Source organism: Notothenia rossii (genome assembly GCF_949606895.1).
Source record: "Notothenia rossii genome assembly, chromosome: 11".
Classification (NCBI taxonomy): Eukaryota; Metazoa; Chordata; class Actinopteri; order Perciformes; family Nototheniidae; genus Notothenia; species Notothenia rossii.
Genome location: NC_136910.1, coordinates 41,210,048 through 41,229,316, shown reverse-complemented (window position 1 = coordinate 41,229,316; position 19,269 = coordinate 41,210,048). Strand labels below are relative to the sequence as shown.

The following is a 19,269-nucleotide window of genomic DNA, read 5'->3' as shown; positions in this document are numbered from 1 at the left end:
ATCCTGCACACTTGTGACTGTGCAGTATCGTTTGTGTGTATGTGTGTGTGCAAAAGATCAACAAGGTCATGTTTCTTTTGAATATATTAAAGTGTTTTACTTTGAACACACATTGGACTGATATACTGTATATCTTACTCACCCATGATATTGTTAATAGGTATACAACTTAAACTATAGGTGATTAAATAAATACATACAAAAATGAATATTCCCAAAAATATGAATTAACAAAATAAATACATAATTAAAACATTCTTTAAGGACTGATAAATGGTCCGGGGTCTATAACAGCACACCCTAGTATCTAGGGTGCATAGAAACAAGCTCAAGAGGAACATATCCTTAATGTATTCTATTGTATTACATACTGCATGTCATAATCATTAGGCCCCAGCAGTTACATCTTTTTTTTGGGCAAGTGACATGGTCCTCTCAGCTGTCCCGAGCCTCCACTAAATGAAGCAAGATGATCTCGATGTGCTCTGCTGGAAGTCGGCCAGTAGCAGCATAACATAACCAGCCGGGGTGAGTGTCCAATAACAGGCCTTTCAGCACAGCGTTTGCTTTAAGCCTGCATTAAATCATACACGTGCTGGTGTCAAAGCTCTAACAACAGGAACACACAGACAGAGGCTGCTTGATTATTTTGTGACAAATCTAATCAGCATGTTTGTCTTACATGTCTGGTTTAAATGTGTAAACTGATTTGTCTGCTTTATTGTCTACAGGCTAAGCTATAAAACCTACAAGAGACATCACAACCACTGGCAGTATTTGAGCTCTGTGTCATCAAATCTGAACCCACTCACCAGAACTTGCACCAAGGTGGCATGGTGAGTCAGAAGACTTTATGATCTGCTTCAGGAGATTGGGCAGATGCTTGATTCCGCGGTCCTACTTTTTAGCTGGGAACAAGGTAAGGTATTGCATCAAAAAGCAATCACAAAAGAGTGAGATGTTCCTTGAATTCAATTCATTCTTGTTTACATTTGATTCGGTTATTAGAGGGCAAATAAACCAAGAGCCAATTATTTATGTTAGTATATTATTATGACAAGGGAGATGCAGTACAGAACACCTTTCTGATCAGTGGAATAACATCATTGTATCAACCAATATATTGTAACATCTTACCAAATTACATAGAACAATATTTCAACATTTTAAAGCAGGAAACAAATGGTTACAAATAAGTATGCTACCCTTTACTGCACCTTTTGAGACACAATTCTCTGTTTTTTTGCCTTCTGTGTGAAACTTTACCTATCCTTTCTTCTTATTTTAAAGTCAGATACTTATTTTTTCACCATCTGTCAACAGTCACGAACAATTAATAACATTTAAAAAACGGGAGGAACCTAAAAATCGTCTATTAAAACTTTTAACCAGGACTCTGTTGTAAAAAAACATAACCAAACACAGATGACTGTACCATGTCTGTCACGCAGGGGTAACAGTGTAAAGTTTGGACAAACTGTCGTGTTTAGGAAAAAACGCTAAATAATAAAGTTCTTACCAAACAAATTTGTTGTATTTACTAATAGAATAGCAACACGACTGCTTTAGACGCTTTTTGTGACAAGCTTGAAGTGCATTGAGTGAATAAAACTGAGCTTGGCCCCCGGCTGGCTGAATAGAGTAGAACAATCCAGTAGACGGAGAAAGAGAGAGAGTGGACGACCCAAACACGGACGGTTAGCAGCAACTATCAACCAACGGCCGCCTGACAGCCCTTTAAAATAACAAATTCTTCAGCGGTAAAACAAGTAAAATGTGACCAAGTGAGAAGAACAGCTTGGCGAAGACTGTCAGAAACGCATGACAACCAACTTTGGTTGTTGAGAGAGGCGCACCATGGCATCTCAGCCGAGGTAGGCAGACACAGCTAGCTGCTAACAGCAGGGCGCTAGCTCTTCAGCCTGACCGGGTAACTAACCTTAATTAGCTAGATACGGTTAGTCTGATCACTAGCAGCGCACTTGAGCAAAGTAAACTTTAAGTTTGTAACTCTGCAAAGGTATCAGAATTAAAGGGGTGTTTTGTTGTTGTTAATGGTAAACCAACATAGAGGATTTTGGCTTTGGTAAGCAGTACGAGGAAGAGGTGGAATCAGCTGGAAAAAGCAGGCTGGTGTGATTTCTACCAGCTGGTTAAAGGGACTGCTGTGTGTATACAAGCTGTTCTTTTTAAACGAACAGCCACATGTTTAATTTATAAAGCATTCTTACAAGTGATCCTCAGTGAATTCTTAGCTGCCGTGTTTTGACCAACTTGGAACTTTGGTTTAAAAGTTGGATAACAACAGAAAGCTATTTTCCTAAAAATAGAGGACAGAGATGATGCTCAACTCAACCACCCTACCACTAAATCATAATCTGAGCAGAATATATTAAATTTGAGGCACAATGATGCCTAACATGATGATTTATTTTCTCCTATAATCATGTGGCTTCAACTATTAACTCAATTAAATGACAAACAACATCCAACTTTTTAATTTATCTTAACATATTTATTATTGCAAAATGCTATTCAGGTGCTTCAACATGTCCTGCTATTATATTCAAAACAAAGAAATAAACTTTGTTCTCTGGAGACTGGGATGGACGTTCTTTATTATTTTCTGACGTTGTATAGGCCGCACAATTATTGATCTATAAAAATAATCTTCTGATTTGATCCATGATAAAAGTAATTCTTGGTTGCAACCATAAAGTGGTACATATCCACTTTGTGCAACAATATCAACATGAGTAAATGTTATGCATATTTGCAGATGTCTGAAGCTCTCCATATGAATTAAAACTTGACTTAATTCCACTAGCAGAAACTTAACTTTGGTCACCCCCTGTAGCAGCTCTCATAACTTCCTAAATGTGCTACTGTTTTCACATGTCAGACGTTTACCAGGACGACTGGATTGACTAGTCATATTGTGAAGTGGGGTTACCTTTGGTGGTTGTTTAGGTGTGCAGTTCTGATTTTAGTCTTCAGGTTTCTTGGCTCTTGTCTCGTTGTTTTAAGTTCTGTGTTGCGAGTTTCTCCAAATCTGAATGATGGGCCTTCCTGACTTAAACAATATATTGTTTTGTTCAAACCATATTGTTTAAATAGGAAATACAATTCCTGTTCAAACAATACAACTACTCACAATGCCATCATTTAATTTAATCACAAAGTAGTGAAAACTAAATTGATGATCATTAAACAGACATGCAGTCTACCTGTGTGCTGTTGAAGCCTGCTGTAATATGTGCACGTGTAAACAGAGATTAAGATTATACCTGTGTGGGGGGGGGGGGGGAGGGGCTACTTCTGCACAGTTTATGTTTCACCCTTATTAAACACTAACCCCAGCATTGCTATCACTTGCAGGAGTTTATTCTAATTTATTCTGTGAGTTGTTTGCTTCTCTGTGTTAGATCTTCAACAACATTTTTCATGTTTGTTTTGGATCACTAGTGTGTAACGTAATACCGGCAGGCACCATGTGTTGGTTTACCCCTGGGTGGTACTGTGACTGGGCAGTTGGTGCTGTTCTTGTATTTTGGCCAGTCTCTCTGCTCCATTAATGAGTAAGTGCTCATCTGTTTGGCTTAAACCCGAAGCTGTGCTCCACTTGTTGCCATGGAAGCATCCCATTGGGGTTGCTGTGAGTGAGGATGATAAACACTGTTTTGGGAAAATTACTAGTTCCAAATGTACATTCAATTTACTTCAGTATTTTTTGAACGTGTTAAACAGGTCCTGACCCTATGAGGCCCCTTGTTGTTTCTGAATATCATTTACTATAATGAACAATTTATTTTTACCCATGGCCTTATATTTGGACTAGTCATATCCATGTGATGTCTGCATGGGCTGCATGTCATCTTTAGGGACTAAAAGGAACAGATGTGTGGGGACTCCTCATGGTGTCTGTAAGTCTAATTGCACTGACGTTTCTGGTGATATGATGGGCACTGAGTTCTCCCATGAGACCCTGCTTCTCTGCCACTTGGGTACATAAGGCTGTGAGTAGATGTCATCAATTGTTATTCTTTAAAATGTTCTCGTGTCGTTAACCAAAACCTTTTTTCATCATACGAATCAGCCGGAGTGAGTCAATGCTTTGTGGTTTATTTGATAAAATCGAAGATAGCCTAAACAAATATGGCTGTGTTATAAGATTGGTTGGAATTATTAGTGGTCACTGGTCACCAATTACATTTTTGGTCAGCAAGGCACGTACTGCATCTTTGAACTGGGTCATCACATTTAGTGTTAGAATAATGCACTTGTACATGCAATCCTGAATTAATATCTTTCTTTCTTTTTAATGTTCTACAGCATATACAATGAAGAAAGGAACCGTCTTCGCCTCCGAGCGCGGGAACAGAGGAACCAAGAAACAAGCCCAGCCAAAGAATCCAACCCTGAGAATGTGCCACTCTTTAGGGAACCATACAAGGTAAAGACCCACACTACAGGAGTTACCTGCTCTAATGATCACACTGGGCTTCTACTGTTCATGTTATTGATACAAAGATTATTATTTTTCACTTCTTTCAAAAGCAACAGTTTCAGGATCAAAATGACTCTATTCATTATCAGAGGGAAATTGATACTTTTCTGTATGTGTGCTGTATTGTTGGCTTAAAAGTTACATAAAACCTTTCACCTTCTAGTGTTTTTTGTTGTTGTGTATGTAGTGTGCTATACAATTATGTTTACTTTACAAAAAAAAGCTGTCAAAGACAATACCATAACCTTTGCATTTTAAGTCCAATGTGTGAAGAGTGTCAAGAGAGATATTCTTAAATTTGACGTACACATTATTGGGAACAAATAAATAAATGGCAAATGATATTGAAACCAAAGCAAGTTTGTTCCACCTACTGTTTGTCTTAATTAACCAAATTCTACATATTGCTACCGATATGTTTCTTCTAACAAAGTGTTTACCCTTTCTTTACGCAGACAAACAAAGGGGATACTCTTTCCAATCGAATCCAGAGGATGCTGGGTAGTTTTGAAGATGTGAATAATCCCTGTCCCTTAGCCATTGAGCCTTTACCCATTCCTACTTATGTAACCTTCTCACAGTCAGATCAGGCTCAGCCAAACACAGATAAACCAGCCAAGCCTCCATTCCTTAACCAAGTGCACACGTCCATCCCAAGTCAGAAAGCCCCCTCTTGTAACGGTTACTCCTCTCAGCCCATGAGGACGTCCACTGCCCCTTCTCCTCCTAACCAGCATGGACATTCATCCACTTTCTCGAATAGGTCCTTAAACCACAGTCAGCTCGGCCTCTCAGCACAGCAACAAAAGAAGAGTGAAGCCCACTCAGGTCTCAGGGAGTGTGTCAGCCTTCCCCAGGAAATGTCTTATCAGTCTCCTGATGCCAAGCGGCCACCCTTCCCACATTCCATTGACCATGATAACTATGACACGGACACTAGGGACACCTTTGAGAGACTTCAAGGTTCCACAGATCACCACCCTGAGTCTGACAACGCCATGGATGTTTCCACATTTGACCTGAAACAGTCCCCCAAAGATTCATCTCTGCCTCAAGCAAACAAAGGTAACGCACTACCTTCCCAGACCTTCCCTTCACTCCTGTCGTTGAAGCCGCCCAGCGTAGTCATGACCCAGAAACCCACAGCGTATGTGCGGCCCATGGATGGTCAGGACCATGTGGTCAGCGAGTCACCTAGGCTGAAGCTTTCACCAGAGCCATATGTACCTCTACCGGAGATAATCAACAAATCTGCGCTTGGCAAAACCAAGTTGCTGCCACCATTTTTGGAGGTAAATATATTCTCTTAGTTTGCTGTACTGTTATTAGACATGATATTATCTGTATAATGGCTGTTTAGCTAATCTTAGCATGAAGAAAGAAAACAGGAGGTAACGGCTAGCTTGTCTAAAAATAGTTCTGCTTTTACAGCCCTTTGAGCTTTTGAGGTGCTGGTAGATGGATTCTGTTACCTTTAGACAAAACCAAGCTAGCTCTATTCCCCCTGTTTTTAGTCTTAATTCTAACCAGGTTTAAATTGGTGAAAAGCTTTCAGGTGGTATTGATTTTATCTAATGCTCGGAAAGAAATAGAATAAGTGTGTTTACAAAAATGTTAAAGTATTCCTTTAATATCATTAGTAATAGTGTCATAGCTAAAATTCTGACACCATTTCCAGGATAGCAGCGTCCATCAACTGGCCTCAGTCTGTCAGACTGTAATTTAAACCAACTACGGCCATGTGCTTCAGGAAATTGTGTGTTTTCTTTAAAGACCGCTTTTAAAGAAAATAAATCATGAGTTTGCAGGACTGGATTCCTTCAATCCAAAGAATTTGGTTTTTCTATAGAACCTGGTTGTTCCTGTTAAATACAAGAATCTGAATTATTAGTCCCACAAAGGGGAAATGTACATTGTTACAGCAGAAAAGAGCCAAAGACAGCTTAATGTTAAGTAGCATGCACACAAAAAAAAAATTAAAGTATAAAAAAATAACCACAATTTACAAAAAACACATCCTGTTCTGAGGATTTAGCAGCCAGGTATATATTGCAGTTATTAACAGCATATATATATATATATATATATATATATATATATATATATATATATATATTGCACATAGTTGGTGGTTAACAACAAGGAGTGTGATAGTAGTAGGATAGTAAAGACAGCAGGATACTTGGTATATTTGGAATATAAAATTGTCTTGAGATGTCACTGACACTGAATCTCTGGTTTGGTGATCGGTGAATGTGGGGAGTGATGGAACAAGGGAAGTCCTACTTATTATTTCCCAGCACTGTTGTCTGGGCTATGAATGTACTGTGGAATGAGAGGATTGTGTCATCTGGAACATAGGGTTAGGGTTAGTCAGTTAAAGAATATATATTCTTGATTTAAAATTTCAGGCACCTTAAGTTCTAAGGCTTGATTTGTTTGGGAGAATTTGGCTGAACTCCAGGTCAATTCTATAGAGAGGCGAAGTCCCGCCCATCTACTTCCGACCCATGGGACCTTATTTCGGAAAAATCATGTATTGAAGTCAATGGGGAGAGAAAGATTATCTTTCGATTCCGTTTGAATTGTGCCCCAAATTACACATATGATGTTTGTTAATGTTAAAAAATTATTTCCACTTCAGAAGAGTCACAGTTTGTCGTAAAACTGTTGAAATATAAGACTATGAAAAATACGCAACTAGAAAGACTACAAATCCCGTTCCCGCATGGTGGCTCTTACTGAACCGACTAACTCCCCTTTTGTGCTCTCAAGATGCCCAGACTTATAGGGATTTTCACCTCTTTTAATACTTTTCACCTCTTTTTAATACTTGTCACCTCATTCTGAAAGAAAGAAGTGAAATGTGCCAACGTGACGGCCGTCTTGGTGTGTGGTGTGAGATGGGAGATGTAGTTCATTGAGCGGTTTCACACAAAAAAAAAGGTTACTTCACAGTTTTAGGACACTTCTATTTAATTTTTACTTGCAAAATTATCTTTTAAATTGACAAACATCATATGTGTAATTCGTGGCACAATTCAAACGGGATCGAAAGATGATCTTTCTCTCCCCATTGACTTCAATACATACTTTTTCCGAAATAAGGTCCCATGGAGGTCCCCCGGAAAGGGAGGGACTTCGCCTCTCTTCATAAATAGACACACACAGGCGTTGCACCTGCAGCACGACACAGCTCCCCCTACAGTCCTGCAGCAGCACAGCAGTGCTAAATATGCTTCTATTCTCGCTACTCGGACTAATCCATTGCAGGTTATACAGGCAAACATTTATATTCCTACCAAACCTTTGCTCCTAAATTAGGATCCACATCTGCAGTTTGCCATGTATAAAACACTTTGGATATAAAGTACAATCACAAATGTCTCTATCCTCCAAACTAGTAATGTGCTTTCAACTATGTGTTTTTCCTTAAACAAGTCAATACACAGTTTTAATGGGTCAGAGAACCAATGTCCCAGTGCACGCCATTTTTTTAATTCTGGCACAAGTGTAAACCTTCTGGTGTGAAACTAAAGCTAGTTTAAAAATAAACCCTTAAACTAGCTTTCTTAAATGGAACAACCAATGGTAAAATAACAATTACATATCTTTTTGTATTTTATAATAAATATGGTTTTCATGTGAATGTCAAAATTCAATTGTTGCCCCAAAACGGTGGAACCTTGATATTGCTCTTATTTTGTAATGTTAAATGGCTTCATTTTAAAACCAAACTCTCCACTGCATCTCTTCATGAAAACGAATGTGAGTGCTTCTGCAGGTCTCTACTGCTCTCTGCTGGACAACACTGAAATCCATATATCTCTTCACTTTGATTTGAATGTGGTATGGTTGTATTTAATGTTTTTAGTGTTTTCAATTCCCCCCAAATTACAGTATACCTAGAGATTATTTGACATAATGCAGGCTTGAAGATGAAGAACAGCTGGCCAATTCCCAAGTAGGGCTCGATATCTCTATTCTGGTGAGATATAGTTGCATCAAACCCATGCAAGAAGTAAACAATCTGAAGGGGGTTTAATGTGGTATGTTATTTGACCTGTTTGACCTGTGAAATACCATTAAAAGGTTTGCTCTTGGAGATATTAGCCCTTTACCATTTTCTATGTCCGTCATGTTATAATTGCATAAAGGTTTATTCACTGTTTTGGATAGATCATTTATTCATTTATTTTCTACAGACGAGGACAGATGAGGTTCAATGTGTCGAAGAAATCTTAAGGGTAAGTCCAGCTTTTACAACTCTCATTTACAGTTGCTACACCTGCTTGCTATAATGTTTATTTTATGAAGAGTGATGCCTGTGTTGTAGTTGGGCCGTCTTTAGGCTCCTTGCATATAACATTCTTTTTATCCCACCATACAGGAAATGACCCACTCATGGCCTCCTCTCCTGACAGCCATACACTCACCGAGCTCAGTAGAACCCTCCAAGTCTCCGTTCCCAGCCAAGGTAAGACTTTAAAAGTTGAGGATGATTGATGATTTTTTTAAGGCCTTAAGTCCTGGTAATTAAAGATCTGTTTGCATATACAGTAACAATTATTACACAATTGATTAATTAAGTGTACATGAAGATAACCATGTGCAAACTTAAATAAAGCCAATGTGTGACCCCTGCGTGCGTTTGTTTCATTGTCTTCACAGGAAGCAGCGAGTCTCTCTTCATGTCCAGTACAAAGTGAGTCATTAAGTGAAAGGCAATCAAAAGTCAAGGCACAAAACCAGGATACACATGATCATTAATATACCTGTTGGTACTATATCATAGAACATCCCAAACAAGCATGCAGACCAGGATTAGTGTTTTGCCTGTAAAGGATGTGGGTAAAAGACAGTTGCTTTGAAACATCTGCTTTACATACAGCCTTTAGATAAAGAGTCTGTTTTAATACTTTGTGTGAATTGAATACTATAAACATTTCAAAGTTTTTCATGACATGTAATTCCCCTATTTTCTTCCAGAAAACTACAAGTCCCCTCCAGCAAATCCATCCCAGCTCATCCAGCAGAGCTCATCATCGTAAGTGACAATTAGGCTTTTGGCAGTTTGTTAGTTCAGCCATTTAGACAAATTACAAGTTTTTTCATTAATGGAGCAACTAATCATTATTTCCTAATCAATACATCTACTTCAATCATCAATTTAAATATTTTTATCAATAATCAAATGTTGTATCTACACTCACCGGCCACTTTATTAGGTACACCCTGCTAGTGCCGGGTTGGATCAATTTTTGACTTCAGAACTGCCTTAATTCTTCGTGGCATAGACTCAACAAGGTGCTGGAAACATTCCTCAGAGACTGTGTTCCATATTGACATGTTGGCATCACGCAGTTACGGCAGATTTGTCTGCTGCACGTCCGCGATGCAAAACTCTCGTTCCACAAAATCCCAAAGATGCTCTATTGGATTGAGATCTGGTGACTGTTGAGGCCATTTGAGTTCAGTAACTCGTTGTCATGTTCAAGAAACCAGTTGGAGATAATTTGAGCTTTGTGACATGGCGTGTTATCCTGCTGGGTGTAGCCATCAGAAGATGGGAACAATGTGGTCATAAAGGGTTGCACATGGTCAGCCACTATACTCAGGCTGTGGCGTTTAAACCATGCTCAATTGGTACTAAGGGGCCTAAAGTATGCCAAGAAAATATCCCCCATACCATTACACCACCACCACCAGTCTGAACCTGATAGATCCATGCTTCTGACCCTACCGTCCAAATGTCGCAGCAGAATTCGAGTCTCATCAGACCAGGCAACATTTTTCCCATTTTGGTGAGCCCGTGCAAATTATAGCCTCAGTTTCCTGTTCCTAGCTCACAGGAGTGGCCTCCGGTGGGGTCTTCTGCTGCTGTAGCCCATCTGCTTCAAGATTCCACGTGTTGTGCGTTCAGAGAGGGTCTTCTGCATACCTTGGTTGTAACTAGTGGTTTGAGTTACTGTTGCCTTTCTATCATCTTGAACCGTTCTGGCCATTCACCTCTGACCTCTGGCTGCCGCTCACTGAATATTTGTATCTTTTACGACCCATTCTCTGTAAACCCTAGAGATGGTTGTGCGTGAGATCCCAGTAGGTCAGCAGTTTCTGAGACACTCAGACCAGGGACGTCTGGCACCAACAACCATGCCACGTTCAAAGTCACTTAAATCACCTTTTTTCCCCATCCTGATGCTGTGTTTGAACTTCACCAGGTCGTCTTGAGCATAAGCTATTTGAGCACTAGGAAAAGCGCTATATAAAGACATTATACATGTCTACATGCATTGAGTTGCTGCCTTGTGATTGGCTGATTAGGTATTTGCGTTAACGAGCAGTTGAACAGGTGTACCTAATAATAAAGTAGCCAGTAAGTCTATTTATATACATTTTATAGGAAATAATGAATATTGCTCTTGTAATTCCCTCAGCCCAAGGTAAATTATTCAAATGGCTTGTTTTATTTAATAAATTGACAAAACCACCAGAATATTACTGTTGTAAATGACAAAGAAAAGTCCCAGATCTGAGAAGCTGGAAAAGTGATGTTATTATTGTTGTGTCCTGTGTGGGTGCTGTAGATCACTTGAAGCAGCACATTCCCGAGGGGTAGAGCCGGCCAGCTCCAGCGACTCAGAGTGTAGCTCAAGATCAGAGTCGGAAAGTGAAAGCACCATCGAGGAGCCGCCTCCACCCCCTGTGAGCATCTCTGTTAAAACCGAGGTAATTTGCTGCTTGCCACATTTACTTGGATTGATACACTGCATCTCCCCACGGAACACCCACAGTTACATTTTGGCATGCATTTCTGCCTGCATACACACATTAAAAACTCTCACATTTATCTACAAAACAGAGAAGGCAGTTAAACGCCTCTGTGTGAAATCACTGATACTTTAGTTTTTCATTATGTAATTATCAAAGCAATACCGCAGGTCATTTAAAATGTAACAACCAATTACATAGAGCGTTGCTGATATTTTTGTTTGTTTATTTCAATAAATGGCAGGGGAAACTGATACACATGCATTCTCTGAACTGTAAGCTCTATCTCTCTTTTTTTTTTTTAATCGCATTGTTTGTGTCTTTTATTTTTTAGCCTGAACCTCTAGCAGTGACCCATGGTGATTGGCAGCTCGGGAACTGGATCCAGTCCAGGTCCAGCCAGCAGAACTCGAGCGCCGAAGGTCAAAGCTGTTCACATCCCTATGAAAGCCCCGCTCACAAGCGGCCACCGCCCACTCAAAGCTCCAAGCACCCACTCAGTGCAGAGGTGGTCGACCCCTACAGAGAGTCCAAACCTTCTTCTTCTAACCAGAAAGAGTTGACCCAGCATCACAGTGAAAGCCCTCAGGACAACTATAACCATCAAAGTGGCCGCAAATCCCCCTCTGCTCGTTTGAACATCTCCAGGACACTTTTATGCAACACACACTCCTCAAAACCAGTAAACACTAAAGCAACTATCAACGTGAAGTGTGAGGAAGTGGTCAATACGCGAAACAAAGACCCCTGTTTTACAGATAGACCCAAGGTTAAGACGAAAGTAGGCCACAGCAAGAAAAGCAAGAACAACAGCGAGACTAAAAGAGACGGTAAGAGGACTTGTAAACACACGTCACTTGACAAGCGGAAGACGGGATCAGATCCTGAAGTCACTGTGGTACTGTGTGTTCATTGTCCATCTTGTGGTGTTCGATATCCTAACCCTTGCTCCTGCCCAACACAAAGTCCTGCAAAGGCTGACCAGCTGACCCCCGCCCCGCCACTTAGAGTCAGTTGTAGCAAACCAATGTTGGAGACCCTCTGCCCAAAGGGATCCAAGGTTCTTCACAAGACAAGCAAAAGACACTCAGAGAAAACTGGGCACACGATCAAGAGTTCTCTGGAACCCCAGAAGCCTTTTAGCTCCCTGCTGGTGAAAATTGATCTAAGTCTGCTCTCAAGAGTTCCCTGGACCTGTAACATCCACCAGGAGTTACCCAACAATGCAAAGAGATCAGCACTGGTCGTAGAGCAGCATGCAGGGGGTGGTGATGCTTCTACACCACACAAAGTCATCGAAAGCAGCAAAAAGAGTATATCTCAAAATGTGAGAAATATGTGGGTCCCATTCTGTTCTAGTTAGCATTCTGTTCTAATTAGCATTCTGTTCTAGTTAGCATTCATGTAAAAAATGTTTAAATGTATTTTAATGTGTGATTTGTTGTATTCAAGGTCGAGGTAGACAATTCAACTCATCCCAGGAAGAAACAGAAGCTGGAAAACAAGAATACCTCATCAACAAGTCATGCTTCTGTCAAACTAGAGTAGGTCCAGAGGCATCCCTTACTTTTTTATGTTTCTTGAACGGAGATAACGTCACGTGTGTCTGATAACAAAAGCTCTCTTTTCTTACAGATGTTCCAGCAAGTCAAAAGCAGACGGGGAGCGAAAGAAAAAGGTGGAGAAAAAAACTGTTCCTCTGCAGCAGCCTCTGACACCCAAAGACCCTGCTAAAGACCCTGCTAAAGTCCCAAAGGTGAACAAACGCAGTTCTGGGAAGCCCCAGGAGTCCAGCAAGGAGGCAGCAAAGAGCAAGGACTCCCAGAAGCACAAGAAGAGCGGCGGAAAGCATGCCGAAAAACCACACTTTGAAAAGGTAACGGGATATAAGCACCAATCTTTTGTGTTTAGCTTTACCCCCCCAAGGCAAGCCTCTGAACGATCTCATGGTTTTAGGGATTGTAACCAGTGAAAAATGCTCTCAATTTGTTTCCATGAAATGCTAAACCATTCATCTGCCCTTCAATCCTAGCAGAAGCCCCAAAAGAGCACCCCTGCTGTCCCATCATCTTCACAGACCCCCAGGGGAGCTTTGAGCAGAAGGCCCTTGCTCAGAGTTGAGGGGAGGTAAACAATGGTTTCTGTGGAGCTGCCAAGTTGTTCTAAACTACAGTTTTTCATTTGTCTGGACAATCTCCAAAAAAATAATGTATGTCTTCAATTTCTATCGAAATATCTGGGTTAATTCAATCCCACATTTTCTCAAAAGGTATTACTGGAGTTTTATTTGTTAACATGTTTTTGAGTTAAACTAAATGTACAATTCTTGTTTTGAAGGAAATTGTTTCGACAGTATTAACAATTCATAATGATAAAACTTGTATTGTTTTTGAGGTGTTTAGTGTGGTTTGTTGATAAAGCTTTGTTCACCTACAGGCAGTATCCAGTGAAGCATTACATAAAAGAGGCCAAAAAACTGAAGCACAAAGCAGATGTAGAGGTAAGTTATTTGTGTTTCTTACGAGGTTATTAACTCGTATTAATGCACATTTCTACCCGATGATACTAGAAACATATAACCAAAGTATTGTATGTGTCTATCTCTGCAGTCAGATAAGCTGATCAAAGCTTTTAACTACCTGGATGCGGCCATGTTCTTTGTCGAAAGTGGTATTGCTATGGAGAAAGATCCACACATTTCAACGTCTTCCTACACTATGTTTGCAGAAACAGTGGAACTGCTCAAGTACGATAACATTTATCATTACTGTCTGCACTATTGATAACTTTCATCGATCCAATAGACAAACCTTTATATGCTTCATTTTTACAGGTTTGTACTGAAACTTAGAAACTCAGTGGATGCCTCTGCTACTGCTGCAGAAAAAGACTTTTTTGCTTTATGGTGAGTTGTAGATTATACCTTTTTGTGCTGTTCAATAGCTGCTTCACAACATGTCGGGGCGAAAACTACACAACAGAACTGGTTAAATGTTTCTCCTCTTTAGCTTCATTTCTGTTTAAAACCATCTATTCTTGTCTAAATATGACATATTTGTAGTTATATTAAAGTCTGTCATAAATGTAATGAAGTCGTAGAATGCCATAGAAAAGCCATACAGTATCATAAAAAAGCTGTCAATTCACAAGAATGTATAATAAAGTCATAAGTCAGGCATTAAGAAGTAATTGTAATCGTAAAATATAAAAACGTCATTGTATTGTTTGTCTTTACAATAACTGTATATGCAATAATGAATCATGCAAAGGATAAACAATGTAGTAACATTGAATTGTGTCGTGCAGTTTGAAGTGCCAGTCCCTCTTGCAGATGGCAATGTTTCGCCACAAACACAAAATTGCCCTGAAGTATTCGAAGACCCTCACCGACCACTTCAGTGTAAGTATTACATATTCATTTCTTATGCCATTGTAATTGTTTTGCAATTTGATTAGGTCATATCTAAATAAAAGAAAATGTTATTCCATGTTTGTACAGAGTTGGAAAAGTAGTCGCTATGTAATTATAGTTGTACATTTGCCCTCTAAATTTGGACATTTCAGAACTCAACAACTCGCGATCCTCCTGTTTTAACACCAAAGTAAGTCGTCTACTTTGGATGGTACTTTCTCTTTTTAGGTGTATTGCACCAAGCTGTAATATGTCATCAAAAGTTCACATATTTTTACTGGTGTTGTTTCAGAGTCACACACACCCCGTCCTACATGCCCAACATGCCTTCTCCAGCCAACACGTCCAGCAGCTTTGGTCCCGGCTCCGGCCACAGCGGGTCGGGTGTGGACCCTGTGGGCAGCACTGTGACGGTTCCTCAGGCCATTGGACAAGTGGCATTAACCTACGTCAACATCACTACATTAGTTTTAAGCGCTCATGACATCTGGGACCAGGCGGAGGAACTGTCACAGAAAGGCAGCGGTAAGAATATACGAAAAACAGACTGGAAACATGAAAGCATAAAGTATGACTTTTTCCATATTTTTTAACAAACTACATTGTGATATATTTTTCAAACGTTTCAACATGCTATACTACTTCTTGATATTTTGACGTACTAAACTATGACTTTATTGGGATATTTTCTACATTCTATGTTATGAATGCTTTCATTATATTTTATGCTATACTAGCACCTTTTTTAAACAACATTTTTCAATTTGGACTTTTTTGTTTTCCAACATTTTCAATATGCTATATTATGACTTATTTTTCATATTCTATAAAAACACATTTTACTCCTGGAAAAAAATCTGTATATGCACCTTAATGAATTGTGATGTTTTGAATATCTCTGTATGTTTCAGGTTTGCTGACAGAGCTGGACTCAGTCATGGGTGCATTGAGCCTAACTTCCAGTATGAGCTCTGTGGTGCGCTACACGAGACAGGCCGTCCACTGGCTGAGGCTTGACAGCCAAAAGGTAAACTGACTATCCACCTGCTCTCGTCAAAGAGTACCTGCAAACCCTTTGTGCTGCCCCTCTCTACCTTTACCTCACCTCGCCTCAGTGTGTCACACTCTGAGCTGGACTATCCCTCAGGCTTGTGCCAGGCTTCTTTACTTCACATGGACGTTGTCTCATCTCACGTGGTGTGTCCCTGAGAATACACCACTGATCAATGCACTTGTTATTTATTGTTTTCTCTCTTTCTCTACGACACTTTTATGAACATGTGTTACATCTGTGGTTATCATGTCTTGTACCCACGGTGTATCTTCCTGTTCCTCTTCATCAGTTCATGTGTTTGAATCATCGATTTATTCAGCTGTGACCTTAACTACATTTGGATGGGAGCACATCGAAAACCAAAATTGCCGTTTGGTGGCAGCCCCAGCCTCGTGCAAGTCCTGACACCAATCGTGTTCATGATCACAACTTTTATTAATGTTAAAGATGAATGTCACTATAAGGCACTAAAATCATTATTTAAATGTATCACAATTGTTATTGAATTTCTCTCAAAATGAGTCAGTATGGATTCTGCATTGTATTTCCCCTACAAATCAGTGGGGATTAATACAGTATGAGTTTAATAAATTAATGAATACAGCCTGAGTGCTGTCCAAAACAAGGAGACATCTGAGCATGAATAATAAGGATTTGTATTATGATGGCTAAGGCTCAGCATCAGAAGTGGTTTGCCATCTTTCTCAGGCTGATTATGACAATTACTGACTAGTAGGTCAGCAGGCTCGATTTTATTCTTGTCACCCAGGTAAAAGAATTGCACTTGTGCCCACTAATGTAAGTTATACAAGCATTAGGTACGGTAAACATTGCAAGAACAAAAAAAGGGGCAATCGTTTTACATATTGCATTTTTTTTTTTTGTTCTAGTGTTGGAAGTAGTGGTTGATATTAGCCGAGTTTGAGTTACCTTTCAAGTATAGTGGGACTGCCACATTGTTCAACAGATGAAACTACAGTAGTGTTCCCTTTATTTGTTTTTGCACCAGGAAGCTGCTTTTCTCGGTTTCCCACACGTTTGTTGATTAGCAAATGTTGAGTTTCAATATGTTTACTAAATGTGTGCGAGTAGAATAAAAGGCCAAACTATAGCTTACTACAGAATGCACTTTGTTGAGTATTTGTTGTTAATTTCAGAGCGTTATTGGACATAAGAACAACTTGATCCCAAAGACTGGCAGGACTGTGCTAGTCTTTACTCTAGTTTATTGTAACTTTGATTCTAAAAAAATAAAGCTTGAGTTTTGTTGGTTCAAATTTTTATTGAGGTGGTGTTGTTGTTATGACAATTTAAAAGGGATACTAAAATAATCAGTATGAAATGGTGATGCAGTAAAAGAAACATTGCTTTTGATTTACACATTTTGAAACGTTTTGCAGTTAATTGAGTTTGTATGTCTGTGTGCAATTACACATCAAAAAGGGCTAAACAAGGATCACAAAGTGTTCATGAATTTACATTGTTGCATAAAGTGTAGAAACATTTTTTTAAAATACGGAGCAAGGTCACTGGTGCCTTGGCCTTATGTCATCAGCAGGAGAAATGATCTTGAGTGTTTCTTACTGCAGATGTCGACACTGCACAGAAGCATTTCAGATGTTTTCATGTCTTTTCCAACCTGTGGCTTTCCTTCCATCATCTTCCATTGTTTATGAATTACTCTGCAACAGTTTACACTTCTCGTCCAAATAATTATTTACTGAGAAATTGTTCAGAAAAGGTTTTGAAGGATGCTTTTCCCTTTTTTGTAAAATATGTAAAACATTTTTTTTTGCAGGGATGAATAAACACTGGAAATCATTTGTTAACTTATAATTTATTACTGCTTACTCTTATTTTCAGAAAGAAAACAAGATTACACAATTTGGTTGTAAAGGTCAGTAAATAACTCATGAACAGGAAAATTACTGAATTATTGTAGACATAACAACAGTTGAGCACGGAAAATGTAAGTGCAACATAGGAAAACAAAGTTTTAATATCTTATGAGTATATTGCAATATATATACTGTACAAATGAAGTGAATCCTATTGCATTCTTTATACTTAAAAGGGACATTATCAATGATTTGTTTACAAAAACATGGAATTTCAATTAACTGTACAAAACATAAATGATGCTTTATGTGTCCGATTCTCCACCGAAGTTGGGGTTGGTAAAAGCAGGCTGCAACCGAAGAAAGACAACTTAGTTTTTACACTTTCACAAAAATATAACACAATATCATATTAGGGATGCCACTGTTAGGAAATGAAATTGTCGAAGAAAAGTCAAAGCAAAGTATGTCGGAAAATTTGAAAATAATTCATAGTATGTCGGGGAAAAAAAATCATAGTATAATGTAACGAACATTTTTGGAAATAGGTCATAGCATAGTATGTAAAAAAAAAAAAAAAAGCCGTAGTTTAGTATGAAGCAAAAAAGGTTTTTGTATAATATGTCGGAGCATTGAACATCAAAAATCAAAAATTTGAAAAAAAAGTAATAGTAGGCTATAGTTAGTATGTTGAAAAAAGAAATTCATAGTATGTCGAATAAAAAAGGAATAGTATAGTATGACGAAAAGGTTGAGAAAAGTCATAGTGTGTAGATAGTTTAGTAAGTTGGAAAATTTGAAAAAAAGTCATAGATAATGAACAACTTACCACCTCAACGGTAGCAGTTGTTCTTGTTGGCAGACTCAAGCCGCTCAGTTTAACCCCTCTCACACTGAAGACATAGAACAGCACTCCAGCGATCAAGCTGCAGAACAGAATGGCTCCAATAACGGCGCCCACTATAACCCCTGCATCTGGACAAAGAGAAACAGCAGATGTTACAGCAGTTGAAGGTACACTAAATGATTTAAAAACAACACTTAACAAAATAATGTTTGCCACTTTGTTGCACTTACTGTTGCCTCCTGGACCATCAGTGGGGAAAACTGGATTCCCGCCATCATCTGTTGTATAGTCTGAAAATATGGTTAAACAGACCAGCTTTTAATATGTTGCTTATTATAATCTTAGTAAGTATTCATTTACCACATTTTCTCTCTCTGTTTTAAGAACCCAAATGAAAGCTTTACCAGTCTGTCTTCTGGATGCTTTTGGGGCTAAAAGAGGCAAGTAAGAAAATCAAATCTGATATTTTTTGTAAGTCTGAGTTAAATAGTTTTCTCAGCTGTGTTTACAATATGAAGACAGGTTATACAAAATGGGTTTTGCCAGGCTAATCTTTAAGTTCCTTCATTCTTTGTTTTGTTGTTGACAGGATAATATTATGTTTTTCAGTGAAATGCAAATGTTGGTCGCAAGAGGCTGATATGCACCTCTACCTTTGTTCCAAATGGGAATAAAGCATTCATGTTTTCTTCCAGCTGAGCTTTAATTTGACTCACGGATCACTTTTTTACTTGTTCATAAATCATCAACACAAGAGAGAAAACAGCTTTGAAAGGCAAGTGTTTTGAACTTGCCTTCCGGGCCTCCTTAGTATTCCACCCAAAAAAAAGAATGTAAAAA

General features: G+C 39.0%; 2 protein-coding genes across 5 annotated transcripts in view; one reads left to right on the top strand and one right to left on the bottom strand.

Moving 5' to 3' along the window:
* The first annotated feature begins 603 nt into the window (after positions 1 to 603).
* aff1 (AF4/FMR2 family, member 1) lies at positions 604 to 17,025 on the top strand. Of its 4 annotated transcripts, none has more exons than XM_079656672.1 (19): positions 604 to 836; positions 4,333 to 4,453; positions 4,963 to 5,799; positions 8,713 to 8,754; positions 8,898 to 8,984; positions 9,179 to 9,212; positions 9,497 to 9,554; positions 11,095 to 11,236; positions 11,613 to 12,605; positions 12,731 to 12,822; positions 12,914 to 13,154; positions 13,311 to 13,405; positions 13,715 to 13,778; positions 13,888 to 14,024; positions 14,112 to 14,183; positions 14,585 to 14,678; positions 14,843 to 14,880; positions 14,983 to 15,215; positions 15,602 to 17,025. In XM_079656672.1, exons 3-19 carry the CDS (start codon positions 5,002 to 5,004, stop codon positions 15,724 to 15,726), a joined length of 3,345 nt encoding a protein of 1,114 aa, XP_079512798.1. In that variant the 5' UTR covers positions 604 to 836; positions 4,333 to 4,453; positions 4,963 to 5,001; the 3' UTR covers positions 15,727 to 17,025. The 4 variants fall into 4 exon arrangements, with proteins under 4 accessions (XP_079512798.1, XP_079512797.1, XP_079512796.1 ...); XM_079656671.1 differs by having other exon boundaries at positions 604 to 919; XM_079656670.1 differs by lacking the exon at positions 604 to 836 and adding an exon at positions 1,636 to 1,874.
* Positions 16,755 to 19,269, bottom strand: part of LOC307025316 (macrophage mannose receptor 1) — a gene marked incomplete at its 5' end in the record, with an annotated part of 15,275 nt that continues 12,760 nt past the window's right edge. The window contains 2 exons of the mRNA XM_079659951.1: positions 16,755 to 17,932; positions 18,412 to 18,719. Of these exons, the coding sequence (XP_079516077.1) occupies positions 17,888 to 17,932; positions 18,412 to 18,719 (353 nt within the window). The 3' untranslated portion in view covers positions 16,755 to 17,887. The remainder of the gene's footprint in view (positions 17,933 to 18,411; positions 18,720 to 19,269) is intronic.